This window comes from Chaetomium tenue (assembly GCF_020726465.1).
Source record: "Chaetomium tenue strain MPI-SDFR-AT-0079 chromosome Unknown F5144scaffold_2, whole genome shotgun sequence".
Lineage (NCBI taxonomy): Eukaryota > Fungi > Ascomycota > Sordariomycetes > Sordariales > Chaetomiaceae > Chaetomium > Chaetomium tenue.
Window position 1 is genome coordinate 259,814 of NW_027117330.1, and position 24,353 is coordinate 284,166.

General features: G+C 56.9%; 7 protein-coding genes across 7 annotated transcripts; 3 read left to right on the forward strand and 4 right to left on the reverse strand.

Annotated features, from left to right (window-relative positions):
• Positions 1 to 1,649: 1,649 nt before the first annotated feature.
• F5144DRAFT_559605 (uncharacterized protein) lies at positions 1,650 to 3,526 on the reverse strand. The gene is made up of 2 exons (XM_066788152.1): positions 2,900 to 3,526; positions 1,650 to 2,809 (listed from the first exon to the last, which is right to left on the reverse strand). The coding sequence occupies exons 1-2, from the start codon at positions 3,089 to 3,091 to the stop codon at positions 1,799 to 1,801; spliced, it is 1,203 nt and encodes a 400-aa protein (XP_066645749.1). The 5' UTR covers positions 3,092 to 3,526; the 3' UTR covers positions 1,650 to 1,798.
• A 338-nt stretch (positions 3,527 to 3,864) lies between these two features.
• F5144DRAFT_626404 (uncharacterized protein) lies at positions 3,865 to 10,951 on the forward strand. Its single transcript, XM_066792261.1, has 2 exons — positions 3,865 to 4,614; positions 4,681 to 10,951. Exons 1-2 carry the CDS (start codon positions 4,147 to 4,149, stop codon positions 10,675 to 10,677), a joined length of 6,465 nt encoding a protein of 2,154 aa, XP_066645750.1. The 5' UTR covers positions 3,865 to 4,146; the 3' UTR covers positions 10,678 to 10,951.
• Positions 10,952 to 15,491, reverse strand: F5144DRAFT_559610 (P-loop containing nucleoside triphosphate hydrolase protein). The gene is made up of 2 exons (XM_066788153.1): positions 14,191 to 15,491; positions 10,952 to 14,128 (listed from the first exon to the last, which is right to left on the reverse strand). The coding sequence occupies exons 1-2, from the start codon at positions 15,170 to 15,172 to the stop codon at positions 11,049 to 11,051; spliced, it is 4,062 nt and encodes a 1,353-aa protein (XP_066645751.1). The 5' UTR covers positions 15,173 to 15,491; the 3' UTR covers positions 10,952 to 11,048.
• A 327-nt stretch (positions 15,492 to 15,818) lies between these two features.
• On the reverse strand, positions 15,819 to 17,655 carry F5144DRAFT_87996 (siderophore biosynthesis protein). Its single transcript, XM_066793514.1, has 2 exons — positions 16,296 to 17,655; positions 15,819 to 16,228 (listed from the first exon to the last, which is right to left on the reverse strand). The coding sequence occupies exons 1-2, from the start codon at positions 17,286 to 17,288 to the stop codon at positions 15,857 to 15,859; spliced, it is 1,365 nt and encodes a 454-aa protein (XP_066645752.1). The 5' UTR covers positions 17,289 to 17,655; the 3' UTR covers positions 15,819 to 15,856.
• Positions 17,656 to 17,724: 69 nt separating this feature from the next.
• On the forward strand, positions 17,725 to 18,917 carry F5144DRAFT_639650 (ClpP/crotonase-like domain-containing protein; the record flags this gene model as incomplete). The annotated part of the gene is made up of 2 exons (XM_066792720.1): positions 17,725 to 17,957; positions 17,990 to 18,917. The coding sequence occupies 2 exons, from the start codon at positions 17,725 to 17,727 to the stop codon at positions 18,678 to 18,680; spliced, it is 924 nt and encodes a 307-aa protein (XP_066645753.1). The 3' UTR covers positions 18,681 to 18,917.
• Positions 18,918 to 19,275: 358 nt separating this feature from the next.
• F5144DRAFT_525535 (major facilitator superfamily domain-containing protein) lies at positions 19,276 to 21,714 on the forward strand (the record flags this gene model as incomplete). The annotated part of the gene is made up of 4 exons (XM_066786811.1): positions 19,276 to 19,415; positions 19,505 to 19,789; positions 19,859 to 20,129; positions 20,201 to 21,714. The coding sequence occupies 4 exons, from the start codon at positions 19,276 to 19,278 to the stop codon at positions 21,551 to 21,553; spliced, it is 2,049 nt and encodes a 682-aa protein (XP_066645754.1). The 3' UTR covers positions 21,554 to 21,714.
• A 923-nt stretch (positions 21,715 to 22,637) lies between these two features.
• F5144DRAFT_525539 (uncharacterized protein) lies at positions 22,638 to 23,872 on the reverse strand (the record flags this gene model as incomplete). The annotated part of the gene is made up of 5 exons (XM_066786812.1): positions 22,638 to 22,687; positions 22,746 to 22,918; positions 22,974 to 23,047; positions 23,100 to 23,495; positions 23,591 to 23,872. 5 exons carry the CDS (start codon positions 23,870 to 23,872, stop codon positions 22,638 to 22,640), a joined length of 975 nt encoding a protein of 324 aa, XP_066645755.1.
• Between the last annotated feature and the right edge of the window lie 481 nt (positions 23,873 to 24,353).

A 24,353-nucleotide genomic window follows, 5' to 3' on the forward strand; every position in this document is an offset into this window, starting at 1 on the left:
CTCCAGAACGAGTGACTATATACATACTGTTATCACTCCTGTCACTGGTGATATTGGTGATAACGTCCGGGTTATCACCCCGATCACCAGTGAACTTGGTGATTATCACCTTCATCACCAGTGATAATCGTGACACTGCCATGATTGGCTCCTTAAGCGATTGGTTGTCGGCGCGTCCCGCGCCTCCGACTGCAGCCTCCCTGGCCGCCCTTATGGTCATTCATGACATAAGGCTAACGAGCCTTCCACAAGGCTTGTAAGGCTAACCCCAATCCTCATTTTCCCACTATGGTAGGCTTTGATACCGTAAAGCTTAATCCGATTGTCGACCTCGGCAGCGGCTCGGATGGCCGCATATGTTTGAAATACTCTGTGCAGTAATCTCGGGAGCGCATATTGTGGTGCAGAGTCTTCCAGTACGCGAGCTCGACTTCATGGTGCCCATAATACCCGTTCGAGTCGAATATGAAATGCTTCCCGGTCGACACCTCCTTGCCGATGTTCCTCTCCCAGAGATCCCCGTGGACAAAACACGGCGTGATCCCTCCCATTAATTGGTCCAGGTTCTCCAGCAGCCTGGGACCACTTGTGTGAAGGTTTGGTAGATGGCAGTGTGGAGTTCTTTTTGGGGTCCTTTGATTGACCTGTCCAGAGAATAAGCCTGTCATAGCATTTTGGAGAAGAGAGTTCTCCAGTCCCTCTCCCAGCCTCCAACATGGCAGAACAAACCACCATACGTGGGAATTGGTGAAACAAATTTGTCAGATGTTCCCAGACTGGAGGCATGCGGCCGTGACACGATCTTGGCTGTCACGGAAACATCGGGGAAGCCATATGTCTCAAAGTCGGCGGAGCGCGTCAAGTAAAAATACCTAGCCTTTACTTGAAGCTGGAAGTTGGGGCCGACCCCATGCGAGGGGTCCAGGGACCGCGCCGGCACTATGCGTTCTATCTGCGACATGGCGTGGTGTTCTCCGGCGACCGTGCAGTTCATGTTACGGCCAAGCTTCCCGACGCCATACTGAAAACCGTCATCTACGACATTCCGGCCTACAAACAGGGTCCTTTCCTATACTCGATTCCAGTGCCACCAACGCAACGACGATAATACCGCCCCAGCAACTTCCTCCTACTCGGGCCAGCGTTTATGCTGGAAGCGGACAGATTCGTCTTGCATTATTTCAGAAATCTTAGCATACTTCGCCCATCGATCGCTAATCTAGAACGTGGGCCGGGATGCCATGGTTTGTCCGTGATAAGTGCCTGCCAACTCAGTTCACCTAAGACTTCACTGTTGGACCTCCCTCAACTCCAGGCATCGAGCAGGCAGTGAGTCAGAGGGAGAGACTGGGTGACTCTCAACCACACTCCTCAACTTAGGACACCGCTCCTCGGCCCTCTTCATCCAACACTTCCCTCCTCATAACCCCCCACTCGGGTGCCGCAGATACAGGGGACAACTCTCGGGGCAGTTGTGGCAAGTTAACGCGACTGTTGTTGGGGTACCACGCGGGATGTGTTTGGAAAAAAGCCCCTGAGCCTCCGTCACATACCTTAGGGAGGTAGATCGTGTTCAAAGGGGAAGGATGTTGGTGGTATTTTCGCAGGGCTGCTTGCAAGTTGATCTAGTCAGTAGGACATGAACACGAGACCCCGGATTTGGTATGTGCTTTCATTTGTTCCTCCTGCGAGCTTGAAACGAACCATACTAATACCTGGGTATCCATTATCTTTACTCCCCCAAGATGCACTAGATGCCTTGGAATTGTTTTTTTCTTCTTGAGTATCCCAAGCCACATCACCCTCTTTTCTCGAGGTCCTCCAAATACGACAAAACCCTCCGCACCAAAACCGCCCGCGGCTCAGCCTGATCGTCATTACTCAACGCATGCGACGCCCCCGGTATCAAGCCACTGCGCTCATGATCCCATATCGGCTCTGCACAATCCCGATCCGTCACGGCCCTCCACCTCGCCAACAACCCCTCCTTATCCACCCAGTCAGGCACAGCCTGATCCGCTCCCGACATCAACACCATCAGCCTATGCCTCAACAACCCCCGTCGCCCCACCATGCCAAACGTCCTCCCCAGGCACTCCTCCCCCAAATCCGAACTAAACATATCATCCTCCGCCGGCCTCCCCGGACTATCGGGACTGACCAAACTCAAAAACCGCCGACAGCTCACGGGCGAGTTGCGCGGGTAGCCAAACTGCGCCGTCAGATGGATCGGCAGCACCGCATCGCACCCGTCCTCGTCCCCCTCCACCCCCGCGCGCGCCAGCCCCACCAGCCGGTCGTACGTCGCGCGCAGCTGCGCCGGCGAGCGGCCCAGGAAACCGTCGCGCATGATGAGGTGGATGGCCTCGCGGTCCGAGACGGGCGCCTGCATGATGGCGCCGTCGATGGGCGGGCGGTGGACGTGTTCGAGGCCGCGGTCGAAGCGTGGGGTGCGCGTGTGTGGGTTGGGCTGGGAGAGGTAGTGCAGCACGCATTGGCTGCCGGTGGAGTGGCCCATGAGGATGAGGCGGCCGGGGGAGCCGAATGAGGCGGTTTTGTGGGCGTGGATGTGGGCGATGCATTGGGCGATTTCGTCCGTGTCGCGGTCGAGGTGGCCGAAACCCCAGGATTGGTAGGAGGAGGTGAGGTTGAGGGTGAAGAGGGACCATTGTGTGGGTTGCAGGCCGGTGACGATGTCGGCTACGTAGGAGGTCGTGGCGAGGCCGTCGCCCAGGCCGCCGAGGAAGAGGATGCTGTTGGGTTGGGGCTTGTTGTTGGGGGTGAATTCGAAGGCGACGAGTGTCTCTGTCTGTGGCAGAGTAAACCGAGGCGGTTTGTTAGTTTGCTGTTACACACACGGATGTTGAGATCGGAGGTGGAGTGGGAGACTTGGGCGTACAAAATGATGCAGGATGCCGGGCGAACCCCGTTTCGGCCAGAATTTGGAACCCATGGTGCTGGGCGTGGCGTTGGACAACTGAAGCGTAATTTCTAGGGAAGAGGTATCAGGTATCTCCGGAGCTGAAAGTTGGTTGACTGCTGACAGGGGGTCGTGAGGGCAGTCGCATGTGGCTGGCTTGGGAAGAATCATTGCCTCTGGCGTTGTTCATAGGGAGTAGAAGGTACACAGTCGGCACCAGATCGGTAGTCCGCTGCAGGTTTGTTTCTTAATTCCCGCATCGTCCCGACATCGGTCTTGCTCCATGGTGTGTCCCTGGCCCGTTTGTGCCGGCATTCATGTGGCTTTCCTCGGGATTGGGAGTTTGGGCCATCTCCCATCAACTGAGCATCCGAGTCCCCACGCCAGGCTTAATCTGATGGATCTGATTGATAAGATTACTGGTCGGAGGGGGTTCTAGACAAGGGGATCCTTGTTGAACTTTCGGGAAGAGGGGAAAAGCCATGGAGCAAGCCGATTAGGGACATTTATGTGTCATTAGAAACAGTTTTCTCTAGCCGAGGCCTCGGGGGGACCCGGAGAGAATGGTGGGCAGACGCAGTGGTTGGAAGAACCATGGTTCTGGTGTACGCCACCATGATGGGGTTGTCCAAAAAATGTGGGGAGCTGCTGTTTTTAACCGTCCCCGGGACACGACCCGATCAGGTAAGAAGCCAAATGTGGACACCGTATGGCCATTACTGTGTACTTGCCGTGTTTCCCGCCATTGGGTTGGGGGTTATCTGATTTTTCTTTCGTACCTACGCACACCCCCCTAAGCACTCCACCCACTGTTCCGAGTTGTGGACTCGGCCCGCAGAGACTTACTGCGGCCGATCTCGGTTAAGACGGTTTCTGTGCTTGCGGCCTTTGGCATTGTGGTATCCGCCGGGCTGGCTTGCTGGGCCCCTCGTGGTCCCCTTGTGGTTCATGTTAGTTTAATAATAGCTCATGGTAGAAGCATCACATTTGCGGGTATTGCGGTCGGGCACACCCCCGATTCTTGTAGCGAGGGCGGTCGTCATACCATTGAACGCATTTTGCATGATATCCCCCCTTTCCGGGCTTCGGTTCCGTCGTTTCCAATTTGTGTTCTGGTGTTGGGTTTGACGAATTACACAACAGTTCGAGCTTCCATTTTTCCTTTTCTTTTCGCGGTTAGATCACTTCGCAGTTAGATCACTTGACGGACCACCAGGACAGCCAAAATGGGATCGCTGCTTGGGGCCATGAACGGTCACGCAGGCCTGGGCCTCGAGCAAGTCAACGGTTCTTTGTCAACTGCCCAAACCAAGGATCGTAATGTTGTGTCAGTGGAGGTTGTTGGCGTTTCCTCGGAACCAGCCTCCCCCGCAATCCCGGCGACTGCAACAATAGAGGTATTGCTCCTGGCATGGCTTGTTGTTCTCTTGCGGACAAGAGAAGACGGTCAGGTGTCGTATGAATGGGCGTACAAGACGGACGACGCCGACGTTGAAGCCGTCAAAACGTTGCGCCTGTCAACAAGCGAAATCCTGCCGGACCTTCACAGCACCTTGGAGCAGGTTGTCTCTGCCATTGCTGGCAATATTTCTCCTGCACCCACAACAAAACTCCCGTCTTTCTCCGCCCAAGGATCGTTTCTTTTGAGCACCGGTTCTCTCTCTCGAGTCAAAACAAAAACTGACCAAGACGAGGTGGGTACCTACCTAATTAACTCGTCTTTGATACTCACATGGACCGAGCACTGACAAGCCCCAAAGTCGTTGTTACATCTTGAAGTCCGTCTCAATGATGCCCCCCTCGAGATCCGCCCAGTTTGGCAACGCGAGGATATGCTCCCCTTTACTGTGAATCACCACGTCGAAACGCTGGCGGACACAGTCCAATTGTGCCTGGCAAATCCCTCCGCGTCCATTCAGAGCCTTCTGCGCCCAACTGCTCATGACCTTGAGCGGATATGGGAATGGAACAACGCTTTGCCCCCAACCTACGATTCTTGCATGCACGACCTGATATCTGAGCGAGCTCGGAAGCACCCAGACAAGGAGGCCATCTCGTCGTTTGACGGCAGCCTGACATTTGCTCAAGTGGATCGGTATTCGACATTCCTCGCCCACCTTCTGACAAACGATCACAATGTCGGGCTCCACGATTCTGTACCCGTGTGTTTCGAGAAGTCAAGATGGGCTACCGTGGCTGTTCTTGCTGTCATGAAAACAGGCGCAACAATGGTTCTTATGGATCCCACTCTCCCTCTAGCTCGCCTTCAGAATATGGCACACCAGGTCGGAGCCAAAACCATTCTCTCGTCTCGCAAGCAGCACGAGCTCTCAAAGCTGATTTTGCCTGCCGGTACATTCGCAGTAGCGGAAGAGGAGACATTTGCCACTTTGTCAAATCCAAAGGGACCACAGGTTGCTGCAGCAGAACTCGCTGAAGTTCCTCCGTCAGCGATCATGTATATCATTTTTACTTCTGGCAGTACTGGCACGCCCAAGGGGGTCAAGATCTCTCACCAGACCTACACGAGCAGCGCCATCCCCAGAGCCAAGGCAGTGGGCTACACGGAGAACTCGAGGGTCCTCGACTTTGCGTCCTACGCTTTCGACGTCAGCATTGACAGCATCCTGCTCACTCTAGCCAACGGCGGCTGTCTCTGCATCCCATCCGACGAGGACCGGTTGAACGACATCAACGGTGCCATGAGAGCGATGCGCGTGAACTACGCCGGTATCACGCCCTCAGTAGCCCGGATCCTTGATATCGACCTCATTGCGTCCCTTACCAATGGCCTCGGCCTAGGTGGGGAGGCGGTGTCAGCACGGGATGTCAACATTTGGGGCCAGCACGCTCGCATCGTTATTGGCTACGGCCCCTGTGAGTGCACCATTGGTTGCACCATCAACAGCAGTGCTGCCACCGGGAGGGACTACATCTCGATTGGACAGGGCAACGGAGCGGCAATGTGGGTGGTTGATCCTAACGACCACGATGCTTTGATGCCGGTCGGAACCGTGGGTGAGCTGCTGGTTGAAGGCCCTATTGTGGGGCAAGGGTACTTGAACGACCCGGAAAAGACGGCCGCTGCTTTCATCGAAGATCCCTCGTGGCTGACGGCAGGCCACGGACCATATGTTGGCCGCCGAGGACGTCTGTACAAGACGGGCGATTTGGGGAGATACGACCCCGATGGCTCGGGCGGGATCGTGTTTGTGGGACGGAAAGACACCCAAGTGAAGTTGCGTGGCCAGCGGGTTGAGCTGGGCGAGATCGAGAGCCAGCTGAGAGCCCGGCTACCCGCCGAGTCCACCGTTATCGCCGAGGTCATTGCCCCTCAGGGGTCCTCTCAAGGCCAATCTACTTTGGTGGCATTTGTGGCTCCCCAATTTGCCAACGCACATGGCCAAGAGGTCGAGCTGGAGAGTATCGAACTTTCTGGGGAATTACGCGAGGCTGTGTCGAGAGCCGATAAGGAGGTTACTGAGGTTTTGCCGCGCTACATGGTCCCAACCGCTTACATCCCAGTCAACCGGATTCCGACCTTGATCTCGGGCAAAACGGACCGGAAGAAGCTTCGACTTTTCGGTTCTACCGTTGACTTGCGGCAGATGACGGCCAACCCGGGGCCGTCGACGGAGACCGTGCCCCTTGGTGGCGAGGACCGGCCGCTGAATGACATGGAGGAACACTTGCGGCAGGCCTGGGGGGAAACACTGAAGCTCGAGCCGCAGAATATTCGGTCTCGCGACAACTTCTTTGCCCTTGGCGGCGACTCCCTAGCGGCAATGAGACTTGTGTCTGCCTGCAGAGATAGGGGGCTCGACCTCAGTGTCATCAACACCTTCGGGAACCCAACACTCTCCGCCATGGCCGCAATTGTCACTGTTCTCAGTGATTCTCAGACTAGTACCTTACCGAAAAGGTCCGCCTTCTGCTTAATCCCGCAACCTCCCGATAGTGCTATCGCTGAGGCATCCCAGGTTTGTGGGACAGAGTCAACCAACATTGAGGACATCTACCCCTGCACGCCAACGCAGGAGTCGCTGTTTACCTTTTCTCTCAAGTCAACCGAGCCCTACATTGCTCAGAGAGTTGCAACCATCCCGTCACACATTACCTTGGACGACTGGAAGCGTGCGTGGAACGAGGTCGTTGCAGTGACTCCCATTCTACGCTCTCGTCTAGTTCAACTTGGTGACCACACCGGCCTCGATCAGGTCGTACTCAAGGGCAGCATCCAATGGCGATACTCTAGCAGCGAATTGGCGCAGTATCTCGAACACGACCGCAACGAGAGAATGGAGTTCGGGCAGAGCCTTGCCCGATATGCCGTCGTTGAACCTCGAAGCTCCCCCGCTGAGCGGTACATGGTCTGGACGCTACACCACGCAGTCTACGATGGCTGGTCAGAGCCTCTCCTCCTCGAAAAGGTGCGCGATGCCTTACACCACATCTCGCAACCCTCCACTCCCAACCCCCTTCCCACCATGGGCGACTTCGTCCAGCACATCCGTGCCCTCGACACCACCACCACCCAATCCTTCTGGCGCACCGCCCTTGACAACGCCACAGGCCCGCAATTCCCCCGCGTCCCCTCCCGCGACTTCATCCCCACCCCCAACACCACCCTCGAACGCTACATCCCCCTCCCGCATTCCACCACCACCCACCTCCCCTTCACCCTCGCCACCCTCATCCGCGGCGCCTGGGCCCTCGTCGCCGCCCAACACACCCTCACGCACGACATCATCTTCGGCGAGACCCTCACCGGCCGGGACATTCCGCTCCCGGGCGTCGAGACCATCACCGGCCCACTCATCGCCACCGTGCCCATGCGCGTGCGCATCCCGCCCGACCGCGCCACCTGCACGGTCGCGGCCTACCTGCGCGGCGTGGCGGAGGGTGTGGTGGCGCGCACGCCGTTCCAGCATGTGGGCATGCAGCATATTCGGAAGGTTAGTCGCGATGCGCAGTATGCGTGCGAGGCGCCGATGGGGTTGGTTATTCAGCCGGTGCCGGAGGGGGGTGGGGTGGTGGGGGAGTTGGGGTTTGGGGCGGGGGATGTGGTCAGGGAGGCGCTGCATTTTAATCCGTATCCGTTGATGTTGGCGTGTGGGGTGGAGAAGGGGGGTGGTGGGTTTAGGGTTTGTGCGAGCTTTGATGCGGCGGTGGTTGGGGTGAGGGAGATGGAGAGGGTGTTGGCGCAGTTGGAGACGGTTTGTGGTGAGCTGGCGAGGGATGTGGACAGGGGGTTGGATCAGGTTTTGTGTGTCCCGGCGGGGGATTTGGATCAGATTTGGGAGTGGAACAGAAACCCCCCTCTCGCGTTGGATGGGACGTCCGGGAGGTTCGTCGCCGATGCTGGGCTTGTTGAAGCCGGGTCGGTTTATAACCCCCGAGCGGCGATCCCTTGGGTGTGCGATGTTGAGAACCCCTCTCTGCTGGCTCCGATCGGTTGCCCAGGCGAGCTTTGGCTTGAGGCAGCCTTCTTGACAGGGGATGGCGTTGTTGACTCTCCCGCTTGGATGGTTGCCGGAAGCTCGCAGCATCCTGGCCGGACTGGCAAGGCCCAACCAACAGGCAATATTGTTAAGCTTCAAGAGGATGGCAGTATGGTGTTTGTTGGCCAGAAAGACACTAACACGCAAGTCAACGGCCATGGTACGGCTCCGGCTGAGGTTGAGATCCACTTGGCAAAGTATCTGCCTCCTTCGGTCAATGCTACCACGGTGTTGGCATCCCAAGGGCCAGCAAGGCAAGGTCTGCTTGTCTTCATGGAGCGGCCGGAGGTGGCTGATGGGGAGTCCCCGATCAATGTCATCCCGGAAGAGCAGGTCATCAGCTCTGGCGATTTCACAACCATGGCATCTGCCACGGCCCCTGCCACCCTCGTTTCAGCGCTCAAAAAGTTTGACAAATTCGCCCAGAACTCTCTCGCCTCGCACTTGGTTCCCTCGGCTTATCTCATAATAAACAAGCTCCCGACCAACAACAACCAAGTCGACCGCGTTGTGCTTCAGCAGCTCGCCTCCCAGGTCCCCGAACGCATCCTCGACCAACTCCGCGATGGTCTCCAGGCGGCGTGGAAAGTGAACCCGTCTTCTGAGATATCGAAAACATCAGTGGCTGAAGACATTTTACGCTCTTCCTGGGCCACGGTACTTGGGCTCGAACTCCACCAAATCGATACCGACGACAACTTCTTCCGTCTTGGTGGAGACTCGGTCCTGGCCATGAAGCTAGTCTCGCGGCTTCGCTCCCAGGGACATGGGCTAACCGTGGGCGATATCTTCCGCCACATGCGTTTAGGTGATGCAGCCAAGGTTATGAAGATGAACAAAAATGGGCTATCTGGCCGAAAAGAGCCGGCGAAGAAGACGCTCCAAGAGGGGCAGGGTTATCAGCCGTTCTCGGCGCTGGGATCGATGGACATGGATCAGTTCGTTACGGAGGTTGTCCGGCCACAGCTTGCAGATGCGAACTGGACTGTCCAAGACGTGTACCCCGTGACAGACTCCCAAGCCCTCGATATCCGGGCCACCCTTGAACCACCAAGGACTTCCGTTCAGTACACCTTCCTCTATTCTGACAAGGACGGCTTTGATCGAGGGAAGCTATCAAGGGCCTACCACAAGCTCATTCAAGCACACGACATCCTGCGGACGGTGTTTATCGAACATGGATCGACCTTTCTCCAGGTTGTCTTGAAGGACTTGGACATTGCAGTTGCCGTTGAGGAAGCCGACCAAGAAGACCTAGGGAAGTTTGTGCATGGTGTCTGCACATCCTACATCGAATCCGACAACTTCCGGCTAGGCTCGCCGTTCCTCCACATCTTCCTCGCCCACGGCAAAGACGGACAGGAGTGTCTCGCCATCGGGCTCTCCCACGCCCAATACGACGGCGTCTCCCTCCCACTCCTCCTCCGAGACCTGGACGCCCTCTACACCGGCAGCCCACTCACCCCCTCCTCCCCCTTCTCCACCTACATCACCCAAAGCCGCTCCTCTCCCGCCCACACCCAAGCCCTCACCTACTGGAACACCCTCCTCGCCACCTCCACCCCCTCCATCCTCCCAAACCAGACCCGCCCCTCTCCATCCCCCACCACCAAAGCCATCTTCCACACCACCGCCCTCCCCACCATCCACCCCCCACCCACCACCACCACCGCCACCCTCCTCACCGCCGCCTGGGCGCTGGTGCTCGCCCGCCGCCTTCACACAACCGACATCACCTTCGGCAGCATCACCTCCGGCCGCGCGTCCGAGCTGACCCCCGGCGCTGAGCACGTCGTGGGGCCCTGCTACCAGTTCACGCCGGTGCGCGTGCCCTTTCAGAAGGGGTGGACGGCAGGGGAGTTGTTGGGGTTCGTGCAGAGGCAGGGGGCGGAGGGGTTGGCGTGGGATTTTGTGGGGGTTGGGGCTATTGCGGGGAGGGTTGGTTGGGAGGAATGGGGTGGGGTTGGAAGGGGGGTGTTCTTTGATTCGGTGGTGCATCATCAGGATTGGGAGGACTTTGATGTTATGCCGTTTGGGGGCGGGGAGTGTAAGGTGGATGTGTGGAATCCGCATGGGGATGCGGCGTATCCGTTGAAGGTGGTGTCGTTTTTCAAGGGTGGTGAGTTGAATGTTGGTGTTGTAGGGAGTGAGGCGGATGTGGTGTTTGTGGATGAGGTGCTGGCGGAGTTGGCGGGTGCGGTGAGAGAGTTGGTTGAGGGGACTAAGGAGGGTCTGCTGGCGAGGAAGTGTTTCTGAGCACGCAACGGGGGGAATAGGTTGATGTCGGCATGTTTCTTTAACTTGGATTACTTTTCTTATGATTATTGTCTTTCCCCATCGCAGTTGTCTTTTGTTGTTGCCATAAAGTTTTGATGCTTCCATGGTGTTGAGTTGTTGTTGCCCCTTAGGTAATTACCCCTTTTCCTGGCCGCATCTCTTAAAATATTGCTTGCGAACAAAGTATCCACCTACCTGCTACAATCCCCCAAATCAAGATGCTCAGACAAGTCATAAAGGAGCCGCTTGGGAAGGTTGTAAAATGCCAATTAAAGGGTATCTAAGTCCATTATTACAACTCCTGCACCAGTTTTATCCAAGTAAAATACACCCCGCAAGCCTCGGCTACCCTACTCTGCCACCGTCTGATGCATCACATTTTCCCTGTAACCGGCGGACTTCTCAAACAATTCTTCGTGTGTTCCAGAGTCCACGCACCGACCGTCTTCAATCCAGAAAATACGATCTGCCTTCTTGATGGTGCGCAACCGGTGGGCAATAGCAATGACAGTGATCCCCACGGCTGCCTTTTCCAACCCCTCCTGCAGCAGCCTTTCCGACTCAGCATCCAATGCACTGGTCGGCTCATCCAAAATCAACAGCTTCGGTTTCCGCACCAGGGCACGCGCAATCGACAGCCTCTGTTTCTGGCCACCCGAGAATCTCGCTCCGCTTGGCCCACAGAGCGTCTCATAGCCTTCTGGAAGGGCCTCAATAACGTCGTGGATGTTGGCCAACTTACACGCCTCCACAATGTCCTCCCTGGTGGCCTCTTGACCCGGCCTAGCACCGAGTCCGATATTGAACGCAATGCTCCCTTCAAAAAGCATGCTCTCTTGGGGCACCAGCGCAATCCCCTCCCGGAAAGACGTGCCCCGGCTCTTCGTCACGTCAATTCCATCGATAAGGACAGCTCCAGATTGTGGGGTGTATAACCGTTCGACCAAGGAGATGATCGTCGATTTGCCCGCGCCACTCGGACCAACCAGGGCGCAGAAGCTTCCCGGTTTCATGTCGATGGTTAACCCTTTCAGGACCTGAGCGTCCGGGCGGGCGGGATAAGAGAAGTAGACATCGCGAAACTGCACGCTCGCAGCTCTTCTGCCGTCAGGCGAACGTCGACCAGTCACTACCTCAAGGGATTTCTCCTCCAACGCTGGCTCCGACGCAGCGGCAGAAGCCTCACGCACCCGAACATTTCCCTGCATCCCGTCCGACCCAATCTCAATCAAGCCCAGGATCCTCGCCATTGCCGCCCGAGCACTCGACAGCTCCGGCGCGAGAGCGAACATCTGACTCCAGAGCAGCGCGCTGACCAGCAACGAGAACACCACAATGAGGAACTGCGCTGTCGTAACATTCCCAGCAATAATCTGCTTCGCGCCCCACCAATACGCCAGCGCATTCACGCAGTTCCCCAAGAAATACGTCACGGCCTGGCACAAACTCGCCAGCACCGTAACCCGCAACGTCTCCCTCCTCGGACCACGCAACGAACGACGATACGTCCTAAGCGTCTCATCCTCCAACGCCAGCGCGGCAACCGTTTTGATGGACGCCACCGCCTCTGTCCCAATATCCACAGACCGCGCGTAGGCACTCTCATGACGCTCCTCAAACGCCCCCAGCACGCGCAGCTCCATCAGCCCCGCGCCCAGCAGCAGCGGCACCAAAGCCAGACAGACCAGCGCGATGCGCCACGCGATGATGTGGGTCATAATAATGGCGGCGAGCAGGTTTGCGGTGATGGAGAACAGCGTGCCGATGACCGACCCGCTGAGCCCCGCCAGGGCGCTGCCGTCGCGCGTGATGTAGGAGAGCAGCACGGCGGGGGTGCGGCCGCGCGACTGGTGCCATTGGATGTCCTGCTCGAACAGCGCGCGGAAGGAGAGGACGCGCACCGAGTAGACGATGTGCTCGGTCACCCAGCCGAAGCCCGTCCAGCTGGCGGCGTTGGCGAAGAACTCGATGATGGCGAGCACGAAGAACATGAGGCCGAAGAAGTTACCGCTGGCGCGGATGCTGTCGGGGCTGCGGCAGATGTTGAGGCTGTCGACCGTGTTGCCGAAGATGACGGCTTCGCCCGAGAAGGCGCCGCCGACGAGGATGGAGCCGAGGAGGGCGAGGGCGATGACGGGGAGGTGTGGGCGGACGGCAGGGGAGTAGCCTTTTACCAAGGCCACGAGTGATTTTGACGGGGTTTCGGGTTCTTCCTCGTCGCCTCCTTCGGCAGACGCCGCAATAGGGGGTTCGGCCGAGGGAGTCGCTTTTTCGTCGTCCTCCTTGTCACCGGCATCGCTGCGGGGCACTATGCTGTTCGTACCAATTTCTACTCCATCCTTGGAGGCTGTTTGATCCACCTTGGTGGTGCTAACGGTACTGCTGGCGGTCGAATCCTTCCGGGTTACTGACACGAGGGTCTGCAGCTTCACCATCTCGGCGTAAGTTCCGTCTTCAGCCATTAATGTGGCGTGGTCGCCTTGCTCCACCACGACCCCCTTGTGCATGACAATGATGTTGTCCGCGCCGGTGATGGTGGAGAGACGGTGTGCAATGGTGAGCATGGTCCTGCCCGCCGAGATATTGGCAATGGCCCGCTGAATTCGCTCCTCACTTCTCGAGTCGAGGGCGGCGGTGGCCTCATCCAGGACGAGCATGGATGGGTCCTTGACGAGGGCCCGAGCCAGGGCTACCCTCTGTTTTTGGCCACCACTGATTAACCGTCCACTGGAGCCAACGACTGTGCCGTAGCCGTGGTTCAGCCGTGTGATGAAGTCATCAGCATCTGCCAGTTTTGCAGCGTTTTGGGCTAGAGCCACGATCTCAACGACGCTGGCGCCGAAGGCTTCCGCGGCTATTGCGAGATCCTCGCCCGCTCTAACCTTGGCCGCCAGATCAGCAAGGTCAGAGCCGAGCAGCGTTGTCTTGAGGTGAGCATGTGCCGGGTTACCGGAATTGACTAAGCCGTGGGCGATGTTCTCTAACAGGGACCGGTCGAGGAGAGATGGTTCCTGCTGGACCAAACTGACGAAACTCCTCAGCTCGCGGACGTTGACATCGCGAAGGTCATGGCCAGCGAAAAGAACTCGTCCACCTGTGGGATCGTACAGTCTTGTAACCAGTCCAGCAACAGTGGACTTTCCACTTCCCGAGAGGCCGACAATGGCTGTGTGTTTGTTGGCCGGGATGCTGATGTCGACTTTGTCCAACACAGTGATCTCAGGCCTCGACGGGTAGGTAAAGGAAACACCCTCAAGCTCAAAACCGAACTTGGCCTCCGGATCTTCCTGAGTCGGGAGCTTTACCCCTGACGTGGCCGTGCCATCGATCTGTGATTCCCGATCCATTTCTTCGCGCAGCTTCCGAAATGATGCCACAGCCGCGATGAAAAGGTGGACAAAAGGGGCAATCTGGCTCAGGAGTAGAGTGGCTAGATCAATGTTAGCCACAGGGATCTATGGATCCGAGAAGAGGGGACGGAACCCAACGAACCTTCAATGAGAATGAAAATGACCGTAAAGGTCGCGCCCACCGTGGCACCCCCTGACTCCTGACCTGCCGCATCGGCGATCCGCCGACTCCCCTGCCAAAACGCCAGGCCGTTCGCACCGTACGCCACAAAATACAGCACACCCGACTGTATCCCCACCGCCGTAGCCTTCTTCAACCCCTCCCGCTTCGACGCAGACAGCGCCTCAGCAAACTTGCCCTCCAACCTCGTATTCGCCCCAAACGCCTGCACCACCACCACATTACTCAACGCCTCGGACGCCACCGACGCCGCCCTTGCCGCATGATCGGCCACTAAACCAGAATACTTCTCAATATAATGACTCCCCACAAACGACATCAAAAAATACGCCGGCACCAAACTGACCAACATCCCCGCCAGCTCCGCATTCATCACAAACGCCACCACATACGCCGTCACAAAAAACGACACGCTCGACAAACAAATCCCCACCTTCTCCGACGTGCCCGACCGAATCGTCTGAATATCCCCACTCAACCGCGACGCGACCTCCCCCGGCGGCAGGCCATCAAAATGCGACGGCTCCTGGCGCAGCAGCGTGGCCAGGTAGCGCTCGCGCAGGCGCTGGGCCAGGCGCGAGCCGTACAGCGTCCAGCAGGTGAGGTGGGCGTAGATGGTGACGAATTGGGCGATGGCCAGGTACACGATCATGAGGATTTTGGAGTTGACGTTGGATTGGTAGGCGGTGGCGGCGCTGGGGGGGAGGGCTTCTGGGTTGGTGGTGGGTTCCAGGCAGGTGACTTCGTTGAAGTCGTTGAGGAGCTGGCCGAAGAAGATCCCGATTAGGGGGAAGGGCACGCCCGAGGCGATGGCGCAAAGGATGGCGGCGAGGAGGGTGCAGAGGTCGCTGCGGGAGGGGTTGCCGGAGAGGAGCAGGCGGCCGTAGCCTGTGAAGGTGTTGACGAACTTCATGGTGGTTTGGGGGTGATGGCGGCTGGGCATGCGTGCCTGCTGCCGTCAAGTTGTCGTCAATGAGGATTTTCCCTGGTGTGTCTCCAGGGCTGCAGGACGGGTCGTCCAAGTTGGCTGGTGTGCCATCCGGCTGGACTGGTTCGTGTACAAGAATATCCGTAAGGGGTTAGACCCAACGCTGCCGACATCGGGTCATGCGAGATGATCAGATAATCTGACGGGGTGGATCCCGTCAAGGGGGGAGTGGTTCGAGTGGGAACAAGGGCGTAACCCGGGAGGGGTCCTCCGGACTCCGCATGAGAAAAAAAAAGAAAAAATCAACTTTTCGGATGTGACTCTTGGTTTTCGGTATGTGCATGGGGCCTGGCTCTTCGGTCGGCTCAACGTGCACCCATCCCACATCCCGGGTTCCTGGCGCTGTCAGCCGTCGGGGAAAAGCGACAGGGGCAGTGGCCTCATGCTCATGTGTGCACGCCGCCAAGGGGCCGTTCGTTGCATTGTCAGAGCTCGGCGAGGCTTATCCACAAAGGTTGGGAACCAAGATCGACGACATGCAGAATACCAAAGTGATTCCGGCCAGGTGTTGGACCGTCGCGTGCATAGGCAACACAGTTACTCTCCAAAGGTTGGACTTCTGAAACAGTCATGCTCTGAATATCCTCACCAGACGACGATGATTCCATAGGTACCAATACTAGAAGTAAAATAAATGCCCTACAGCTTCGCATTCCACGCCGCCCGATCCGCCGACTCCAACGGCTTCTCCCGCCCATCCCAAAACAACGGACACAGCTGGAACCACTTCTCCCTGCTACAAATCGACAACACCGACCGCTTATGCCCCAAATCCACATACTTGCCAATGACCAGTCCCTGGGCGTTCTCGTACGTGAGAATTGTGCCGCCCGTGGCCTTGGGCTCGCCCACAACGTTGGCGGTGCGCGGGTCGTCAAGGAAACAGTAGTGGATGCAGCTCGAGTACCAGGCGTTGACGCGTTGTGGCCCGCGGAACGAGGCGTCGCCGACGAGCGAGTGCCGGCCGCGGTCGTAGTTGCCCGCGTCGTAGTGCGCGCCGAAATGGTCTTCCTGTGACGGGGGAGGGGAGGTTAGTGGGTTGTGAAAGACTGCCAGGGATGGGGAGGGGTTTGCGTACCTTGGCCCAATACAGCTCGTAGTATGCGAAGCGCGACTGGTCGAAGCGGCCGAACAGGCAGAGAACATGCGGGTCTTCGTGCAGCTTGCGAAGATATTCGCGGTGTTGGTCCAGTGTCCCTGTCTCGTTCCACCCAGCTGCAACGCGTGGGTCGTTTTGCCATGTGTTAAACAGCTTCAAGTGTTCCGGATCCTGCCAGTTCACCGCTTCTAGAGAGAAGTGTGTGTCCAGCTCGGGTATGTAACGGCTGTAGACGATGGATCCCGGGCGTGGTTTTGGTCGACGGACGGGGTGGCGCGTAAAAACGGGCTCCCCGTCGGGGAACTTGTTCGTGATGTGGAAGTTCTCAGGCATGATGGGGTATTCTGCAAGTGGCCTTTGCAAATGGCTGTCTGTGCCATCACCCACTACCCATATCGGCCGCGGGCCCATTGGTGAAGCAGCACCCTGCCAGAAAGAACTTCGGAGCACCAACAGCTCGTCTGCGCCCGTCTTAATGGGCATCCGCGTCCCGGCCGGAGGGCCTCGAGCATCCCAGCGTGGCGACGGGTGTGGTATCGCTAGGCCTGTGGCGAGGAGCCCGTCCCGGAGGACATCTTTTCCCTCGCCATCCAGTGTCAACTTAAAGTATTCAGGTGTCGGATGCGCCAGGAAGATGGCGTGGACCACGTTCCAGATTGGACCTAGAGAAGGCGTGCTGGATCCCGTCCAACTAAAGACAGTCGATGGGCTGCGGCGTGCTCGTGCCCAAGGGCTGTTGTCGGAGATGGATGGGCGGTCATTTTGTGATGGAGTGGTCAGATCGAGCCAGCATAGAGAGTCGAAATGGAGCGGTTGTTGAAGGGGACGCCCATCTTTCGGTTGGTGTCCGTCTAATGTCAAAACCAGCTTGGTAGGCGCTGATCCTTCGACGGCTCGTACGCGGTATGCCGTCAAGAACGGGTGGGGTAGCTTCACAGGAGGATACTTAAATGTGGGTGTTGTTGATGTCATCGTGATGGCTTTGTGAAGGCCAGGTGTATGTCACAAGGGTTGGGGAAGATGGAGTCAGGTTGGAAGAAACCACCTGAAAAGCGATTTGAAGATTGCTGCACGCAGCGACACGCCTCTTCAGCTTCCGGGAGACGCTTTAGCATTATTGCAGCTGATTTCACCCGACATCGCATATGCATGGATGAAAGACACAGAACCGGATCCCCGGAACACGCGTACCAGGACGCCCCGAGCACTAGCCCCAGTCTACTATAGCGAACCGAGGGACACGGGAGTGAGTTTCATCCCTGAACAAGCCGGTAGGCTATAAAGAGCCAAAAAGGATACCAATTGTCAAGGGATACCAGGTTCCAGCCCGCAGCCATTACCGAGAACTTTACCAACACGTATTACCCCGACACCGTCCCTCGCGCCCCACTCCTCTTTCGACGTCACAATGTCAGGGGAACGACCAACCGTACATTTTCAACACTTCCATGTGTCGTACCCTGCGGAACATGTTATCCAGGTCACGATCAACAGACCCGACAAGCTCAATTGCATCAACAAGGCGACGAGCGCCGAGATCGCCGAGGTCTGGAAGCAACTGGACCGAGATGAGAGCTTGTGGGTGGGTATCATCACCGGGGTGGGGCGAGCATTTTGCACGGGGGCGGATCTCCACGGTAAGTCACACTCACACCCACCCACATCCACCCGAGCATTCGGGGGTGTACGAATACGCAATGTACCTCCATGTATCTCCCTCACCTCTCCCGTACCCCATCTAACGCACCAGCAGAGTGGAACGACATGAACAAGGCCGGCGTAGTCAACGACATGGGTGCGCCCGGCCTGGCGGGGCTGCCGCGGCGGAGCGGCAAGAAGCCCATCATCGCGGCGGTCAACGGACTCTGCATGGGCGGGGGCTTCGAGATGGTAGCCAATTGCGACATGGTGCTCGCGTCGACGGCGGCCGTCTTCGCGCTGCCCGAGGCCAAGCGGGGCATCGTGCCCGTGGCGGGGTGTCTCCCGCGCCTGGCCCGCACGCTGGGGTTGCAGCGCACCATGGACCTGGTTTTGACGGGTCGCAGCGTGGATGCGAGGACGCTGGCCGAATGGGGTCTGGTTACGCGGCTAGTGGATGGCGGTGGTGCTGCTGCTGGCGACGGCGGTGAAGTTGCGAGGGCGGCGGTTGAGCTCGCGCGGGAGATGTGTCAGAACAGCCCGGATGCGCTCATTGTTGGGCGTGTGGGGGTGCGCATGAGCTGGGAAGAGGGTGATGTCGAAACAGCCGTGTCGGCGTTGGAGCACGAGTGGTATCCTCGGTTGGTGCAGGGATACAACTTTGACGAGGGTATCCGGGCGTTTGTGGAAAAGCGACGGCCAAGGTGGCTGGATTCGAAGCTCTAGGTGGGCGGATACAAAGCAAACTATTGATTTTTCGTCTCCGTAACGGGCCATGCATGAATGTGGTTGTCGAATGGTGACGAGTTGTAAGCGAGGGAAGCCAGGGCAAGGGCGGTTGAAAATTCTGATCTTATCTGATGGATAGATTAGATTGCAACCCTGCAACTTGACTGCAGCCTGAAAGCACGACCCACGTCAACCCCGCCAGAATGGAAACAGAGCGGGCCAACTCGGGCAAGACTCGGGAGGAATGGGAAGTAATGGGCGCGAAGCTTGTCAGTTCCTGTTTTATTATGTAAAATTCACGTGGGACAAGAAGCATCAGGGGTTTCCCCAGTGCCAAGTGCTTGATGCAGCACACTGTGTACTTGGGATATCCGATGAGAGTTCCATACCGACCGATGTCGGGGCCACAAGACGCGGCCAGTGACAGATTATGGGAGCACAAGCCAAGTCAAGCCAAGGTCAATTCATCGCAAGCCAAGCAAGGTGCGGGCCTGCGGCCAATATTTGCAAAATCATGATCTGATCTTATCAGATGGGTTCCAGCACCAGGCGGAATTGGGACGGCGCTAGGCTTCGCACGAAACAGACTGCGATGCATGGCATGCGCCGCATTTCCGGCAATACCACGCTGTTCCCAGATCTCTGGTCGACCGCCAATCTTCAACAAACACCAACACAACACGACATCAACATCACAACGCACTGCCGTCGTCCGGTCGTATTTGGCTTCCAGTAACCCGCCCGGGTTTCCTCTATTGTTGTTTTTATCCCTTCTTCGGCTGCCCTTTTGTCTGACCTGCCGCTTGCTTTGGATCCTTGAGCATCATCAGGCCAACTCGGAACTCTACCACCATGCCGCTAATGTCCGGTGTCAAGGCGGCCCACCGCCGGGCGCGGGCACAGGCAGAGCCTAGCACACCGTCTGCCGTTGGCATCGGCGCGGAGAAGAGAGAGAAGGACGCCGTCACCGATGATGCTGCGGCTGTCAATGATGGCGGCGAATCACCAGCGGAGCATCCTGCCGAGGACATGCAACGGGGTGTCCAGGAGGTTGAGGCCGTCACCATGAGCTGGACCAAAACGACCCTGATTGCAGTCTTCTTCAAGTACGTTCATCACCGCCCATTGCTTCTCTGTCTCCCTGGCCGAATGGCCAGCTAACCCTGGCTTTGCAGCATTTGGTTGCTCTACCTCGTCAATGCCTTCCAATCCGCCATCCTCTCGAGTTTGGTGCCCTTCGTCACAAGCGACTTCGAATCCCATTCGCTGTTGAACGTCATCTACGTGGTTGCCAACTCCATGACGGCCGCCGTGTTTATTCCTCTATCCAAGATTTTGGATCTTTGGGGCAGAGCTGCGGGCTTTATGATCATGGTGTTTTTCGCAACCCTGGGCCTAGTCCTCATGGCCGCGTGCAACAACCTCCCCACCTTCTGTGCTGCATACGTAAGCCAGCCATTGTCACGATACCCCCTGTGGTTTTGTAATCGCACTGACAATCGGATCTCTCCTGGCAGGTCTTCTACAGCCTCGGCTTCAGCGGCATGACGTACTGCGTCGATGTGATCACCGCTGATGCATCCAAGCTCAAGAACCGTGGTCTAGCCTACGCCTTTACGTCATCCCCCTACATTATCACCGCCTTCGCCGGCCCGAAGGCCTCTGAAGATTTCCTCAATAATATCAACTGGAGATGGGGTTTTGGCTGCTTCGCCATCATCTTTCCCATCGTCGCTTCTCCCTTGTACTTTGTGCTCAAGTTCAACCTCCGCAAGGCCGAAAAGGAAGGCATCCTAGCCGGTGAAAGCAGCGGCCGGACATGGCTCCAGAGCATATGGCACTACGTTGTCGAGTTTGACGGTGAGTGGTTGCTCCAGCCCATCAACCCCCTCTATCCTCACGCAAATTTGCCCCAAGATATACTGACTAATGCAACAGCCCTTGGTGTCATACTGTTCTCGGCCGGCTTGACCGTATTCCTCCTTCCTTTTACCCTTGCTGCAGAAGCGCCAAACGGTTGGGCATCGGACTACATCATCGCCATGATTGTGGTTGGCTTCGTCGTCCTTTGCGCCTTCGTCGTCTACGAGTGGTTCCTAGCCCCGACACCGATGCTCAACTTTAGCATCTTGTCGGATCGGACCGTACTGGGCACGTGTCTGCTCGGGGCGACGTACCAAATCTCGTATTACTGCTGGGCCAACTACTTCACTTCTTTCCTCCAGGTGGTTAACAACCTCACCGTGGCCGAGGCCGGGTACGTCAACAACACCTTCAGCATCGTATCCGGCGTGCTCTTGTTCATCGTCGGCTACTCTATCCGCAAGACCGGCCACTTCAAGTGGCTGCTGTACATTGCCGTCCCCATCTACATCCTCGCACAAGGCCTGATGATTTACTTCCGCCGCCCCGACCAGTCTGTCGGTTACCTGATCATGTGCGAGGTCTTCATCTCTATCGGCGGCAGCATCTTCATCATCATCCAGCAAGTGGCTATCCTCGCCGCCGTCGACCACCAACACGTGGCGGTTGCGCTGTCGCTGCTCTACGTGGTCGGCACCACCGGCGGCGCCATCGGCGCCACCGTTTCGGGCTCTATCTGGACCAACACCTTCCACAGCGCCCTATCGCGGTTCTTGCCTGAGTCAGCCCTCCCAGACCTGGAATCTATCTACTCGGACCTGGAAGTTCAGCTTGGTTACGTGAGAGAGACTCTCGAGAGGAGGGGCATCCAGGAAGCGTACGGCTACGCCCAGACGAGGATGCTTGCTGCCGGAACCTCTTTTATGATTCTGGCCTTTGTTGGGGTGATGTTGATTAGGAATATTAACGTCGCCAAGATCATCCAGACCAAGGGTATGGTTTTCTAAACTGCAAGGCTGCTATTTTGGCTATCGCAGAGAAACGAGATGTATTGGAGCCGGGAAAGCTATTCGGCTTGGCCAAAATAGAAGAGATACCCAGGCATGGGGAAGATATAGCTTCTCGTCTGCTTAATTGAATGCCACAATGACGTTCCACACCCGTCCCAACCGCAATCACCATCGCTCGGGGGGTGACGCGAAAATGGCTGTGGCTAACACAGGTACGGAAGCAATGGCGCACATCTAGCCGATGCCTGTGACGTACCTCGAGATGGACATTCAACAAGCCGTTGTGATTCTTGCTAGCAGACCACCCAAGGTTGAGCAGAGGTTGCCATGTTGCTCTGCACTCTGGTTCCATTCAAAACCCAAGTTTCCAGCCGGTGTAGGGCGGAGGTTACCCATAACGTGTTAACACAGGATCAGAAGCCGACCACCCGCTAACGGGATAAGCAAGGAGCAAAGCCTAATCAGTTAGATGGCACATCACTGAACGGCCACGATGCCCGCGTTCCGCAGGGCCACGGGCTTGATAATACCCAACGGTATATTCTACATCGAGTTAGTAAAAGTACATCGCCACTAAAGTCCCACGGAACGGAAAAGCTCGAGCCAGCGCGGCAAGCAGACATATCTACCTCAAAAATAATCAAATGTTCGGATTGTTCCCCTTGTCACTCGCGTAGCAGCTAGGCAGCGGTCGCGCCATCTTTTTCTTCTCCTTGTCTTCAGCCCTTTTGAAGCGTTCTTTCAACGCCTCTTGTGCAAAAGCGGAAGGGCGTTTATGTCAAACGCATTCGCAAGAGGGCCGAAATTATAATATTGAGATCCCGACACGTTGTTTGTTGAGAAGACATTCAAGTACCTTAGATGGGGAACGACTAAATAATACCTAGGAATCGTTGTACTTTAACACTGGTACTGAGGCAACCCCCAACATGGTCATTATCACTAGTAATAAGCGTTACCCGGGCATGGAAGCCATAGGACCTCTCAGAACCTAACTTCCAGCAAAGTCCGAGACTCGAGCCAAATGACCTTCTTAAGAACTGGTCCCAAAGGTTGTGGCCCCTGAATCCACGCAAAAGCTTTAGTTTGTCTCCCCATCCACCATTCCCATTCCGGGGATCTTCTGGAGCCCTAGCAAATATGTTAGTATAGCTACGCGACTCTTCAAAAACCAGCAATGTCCACTTACAGCCGTCGACTGGCTCGGGAATGTTCTGCGGGATAGTGCACCGCATGGCCTCCTCTGACGTCTGTGTCCGGAGCTCCTTGCAGACAGCATTACCACAACGGGCATTCAGGGCCCTTTGGAGGGAATCCCCCTTCCAGCCGAACATGTAGTCACCGTGCTGGGTGTATCCAACGCTACAGGGGTCCAGTCAGTAACCTATCACTGCTCTCGACGCGTTGAGGCACTCACGAATCATCAGTGCTCCACACGAATGGTTGCGAACCATCCTCAGGCCACAGGGCCTCGTCGTTAAACTGCGTGGTCTATCTACCGTTAGTCAAATCCCAGCAAGTACAATCAGGAAGAGACACTCACATCCCACATAACCTCGTACATAAGCTGAGGCAGCCGAACAGGGTGCGTTTCAGGGCAGGTTCCCGTCGACTCAAAGCTCCCGACCGCTGGGTACGCAACATGGCTCTTGTGGTCCGGGCTGTCGACGTTCTTACCGTCCCAGCAGGTGGGGAAAGTCACGGTGGTCCGGATACCGCCCCCGCAGAACCCTTTCGGCAGGGTTTGCGAGTCCGTTCCGGTGCAGGGGGCACCGCCTTGGTCGTACGTGGCGCCCAGGCAGCGGTGGCAGAGCTGCTTCTGCATGCCTTTGGCTTCGTGCAGGCCGGCGTCTCCGACGAGCATGCGGAAACCGGGCTTGAAGGCCGTGACGGTCGTCTTGCCGTCGTAGGGGGGGATGTAGTACACTGTCACGCCTCCCTTTTGTGGTTGGGATGGTCAGCTATGTCATCTTTGCTCCCTTTTGGGCTGGGAGCCCACAAGTCAGAAAGGGGTGGAGCATGGTTTCAACGTACATCGGCACGGAGGCCTACGTTGGGGAACTGAGGCACACGCTTGTAGGTGCCGTTGCGCGCGCGGAAGTACAAAACGGCCGTCCAGTAGTTGGAGAAGTCCTCTGAGAAGGTGCAGCTGGTGCAAGTGGACTGCTCGACAAGATCGTGGGTCTCTGGGTCCATGCTAACGCCGAACGAATTGCCTCCCACAACCTGGTGGACGTGGGGGGATTGTGCCAGCCCTGGATTGACAAGGGGGTCCATACGCGCCACCACGAGCTGTGAGCAGCTGAATCGAATCATTTGTTGGGCCGTAGCCCCGTGCGCAAGGAGCGCGACGGACAGTGTGCTGAGCTTCATCTTGGTGAGTTGCTGAAACAATGAAGTTGTTGTTGAAGCTGAACACGGAAAATAAAGTTCTAGCAAAGACCGATGGAGTAAAGGGCACGATAAACGACCGCAAACCGGGAACCGAGTTAAGCCCCTGGAACTAAGAAACCGGTGCCTCCAAGTCCTAAATACACCAGCGTTCCATCCCGGGCAGGGTAAAGGAACCCGATGCCGTTCCATGGTATGCCGGGCGTTTAATCTTCTGCACGTGGAGCCTAGATTGGACTTCCTGGAATTCGGCAGTTTTATTCCTTCTAGAAAGCAGACCGGCTGCAGGAGTTCGTGGGATTGGTAATACCCGGTCAATAACAACCCCTCTCCGCCACATAGCCAGACGGGTCGGCTACGCAGGCAATCTGGCAGAATGAGGCTAAACAATATGATTATCTTGGAC

Coding starts and splice junctions, on each gene's coding strand:
- F5144DRAFT_559610 (XM_066788153.1), bottom strand. CDS start 15,172: ATGCCCAGCCGCCATCACCCCCAAACCACCATGAAGTTCGTCAACACC. Junction 14,129..14,190: donor CATTTTCATTCTCATTGAAG/GTTCGTTGGGTT, acceptor ACATTGATCTAG/CCACTCTACTCCTGAGCCAG.
- F5144DRAFT_626404 (XM_066792261.1), top strand. CDS start 4,147: ATGGGATCGCTGCTTGGGGCCATGAACGGTCACGCAGGCCTGGGCCTC. Junction 4,615..4,680: donor CAAAAACTGACCAAGACGAG/GTGGGTACCTAC, acceptor CAAGCCCCAAAG/TCGTTGTTACATCTTGAAGT.
- F5144DRAFT_87996 (XM_066793514.1), bottom strand. CDS start 17,288: ATGACATCAACAACACCCACATTTAAGTATCCTCCTGTGAAGCTACCC. Junction 16,229..16,295: donor ACGAGCTGTATTGGGCCAAG/GTACGCAAACCC, acceptor CCCCCGTCACAG/GAAGACCATTTCGGCGCGCA.
- F5144DRAFT_559605 (XM_066788152.1), bottom strand. CDS start 3,091: ATGATTCTTCCCAAGCCAGCCACATGCGACTGCCCTCACGACCCCCTG. Junction 2,810..2,899: donor CCGGCATCCTGCATCATTTT/GTACGCCCAAGT, acceptor ACTCTGCCACAG/ACAGAGACACTCGTCGCCTT.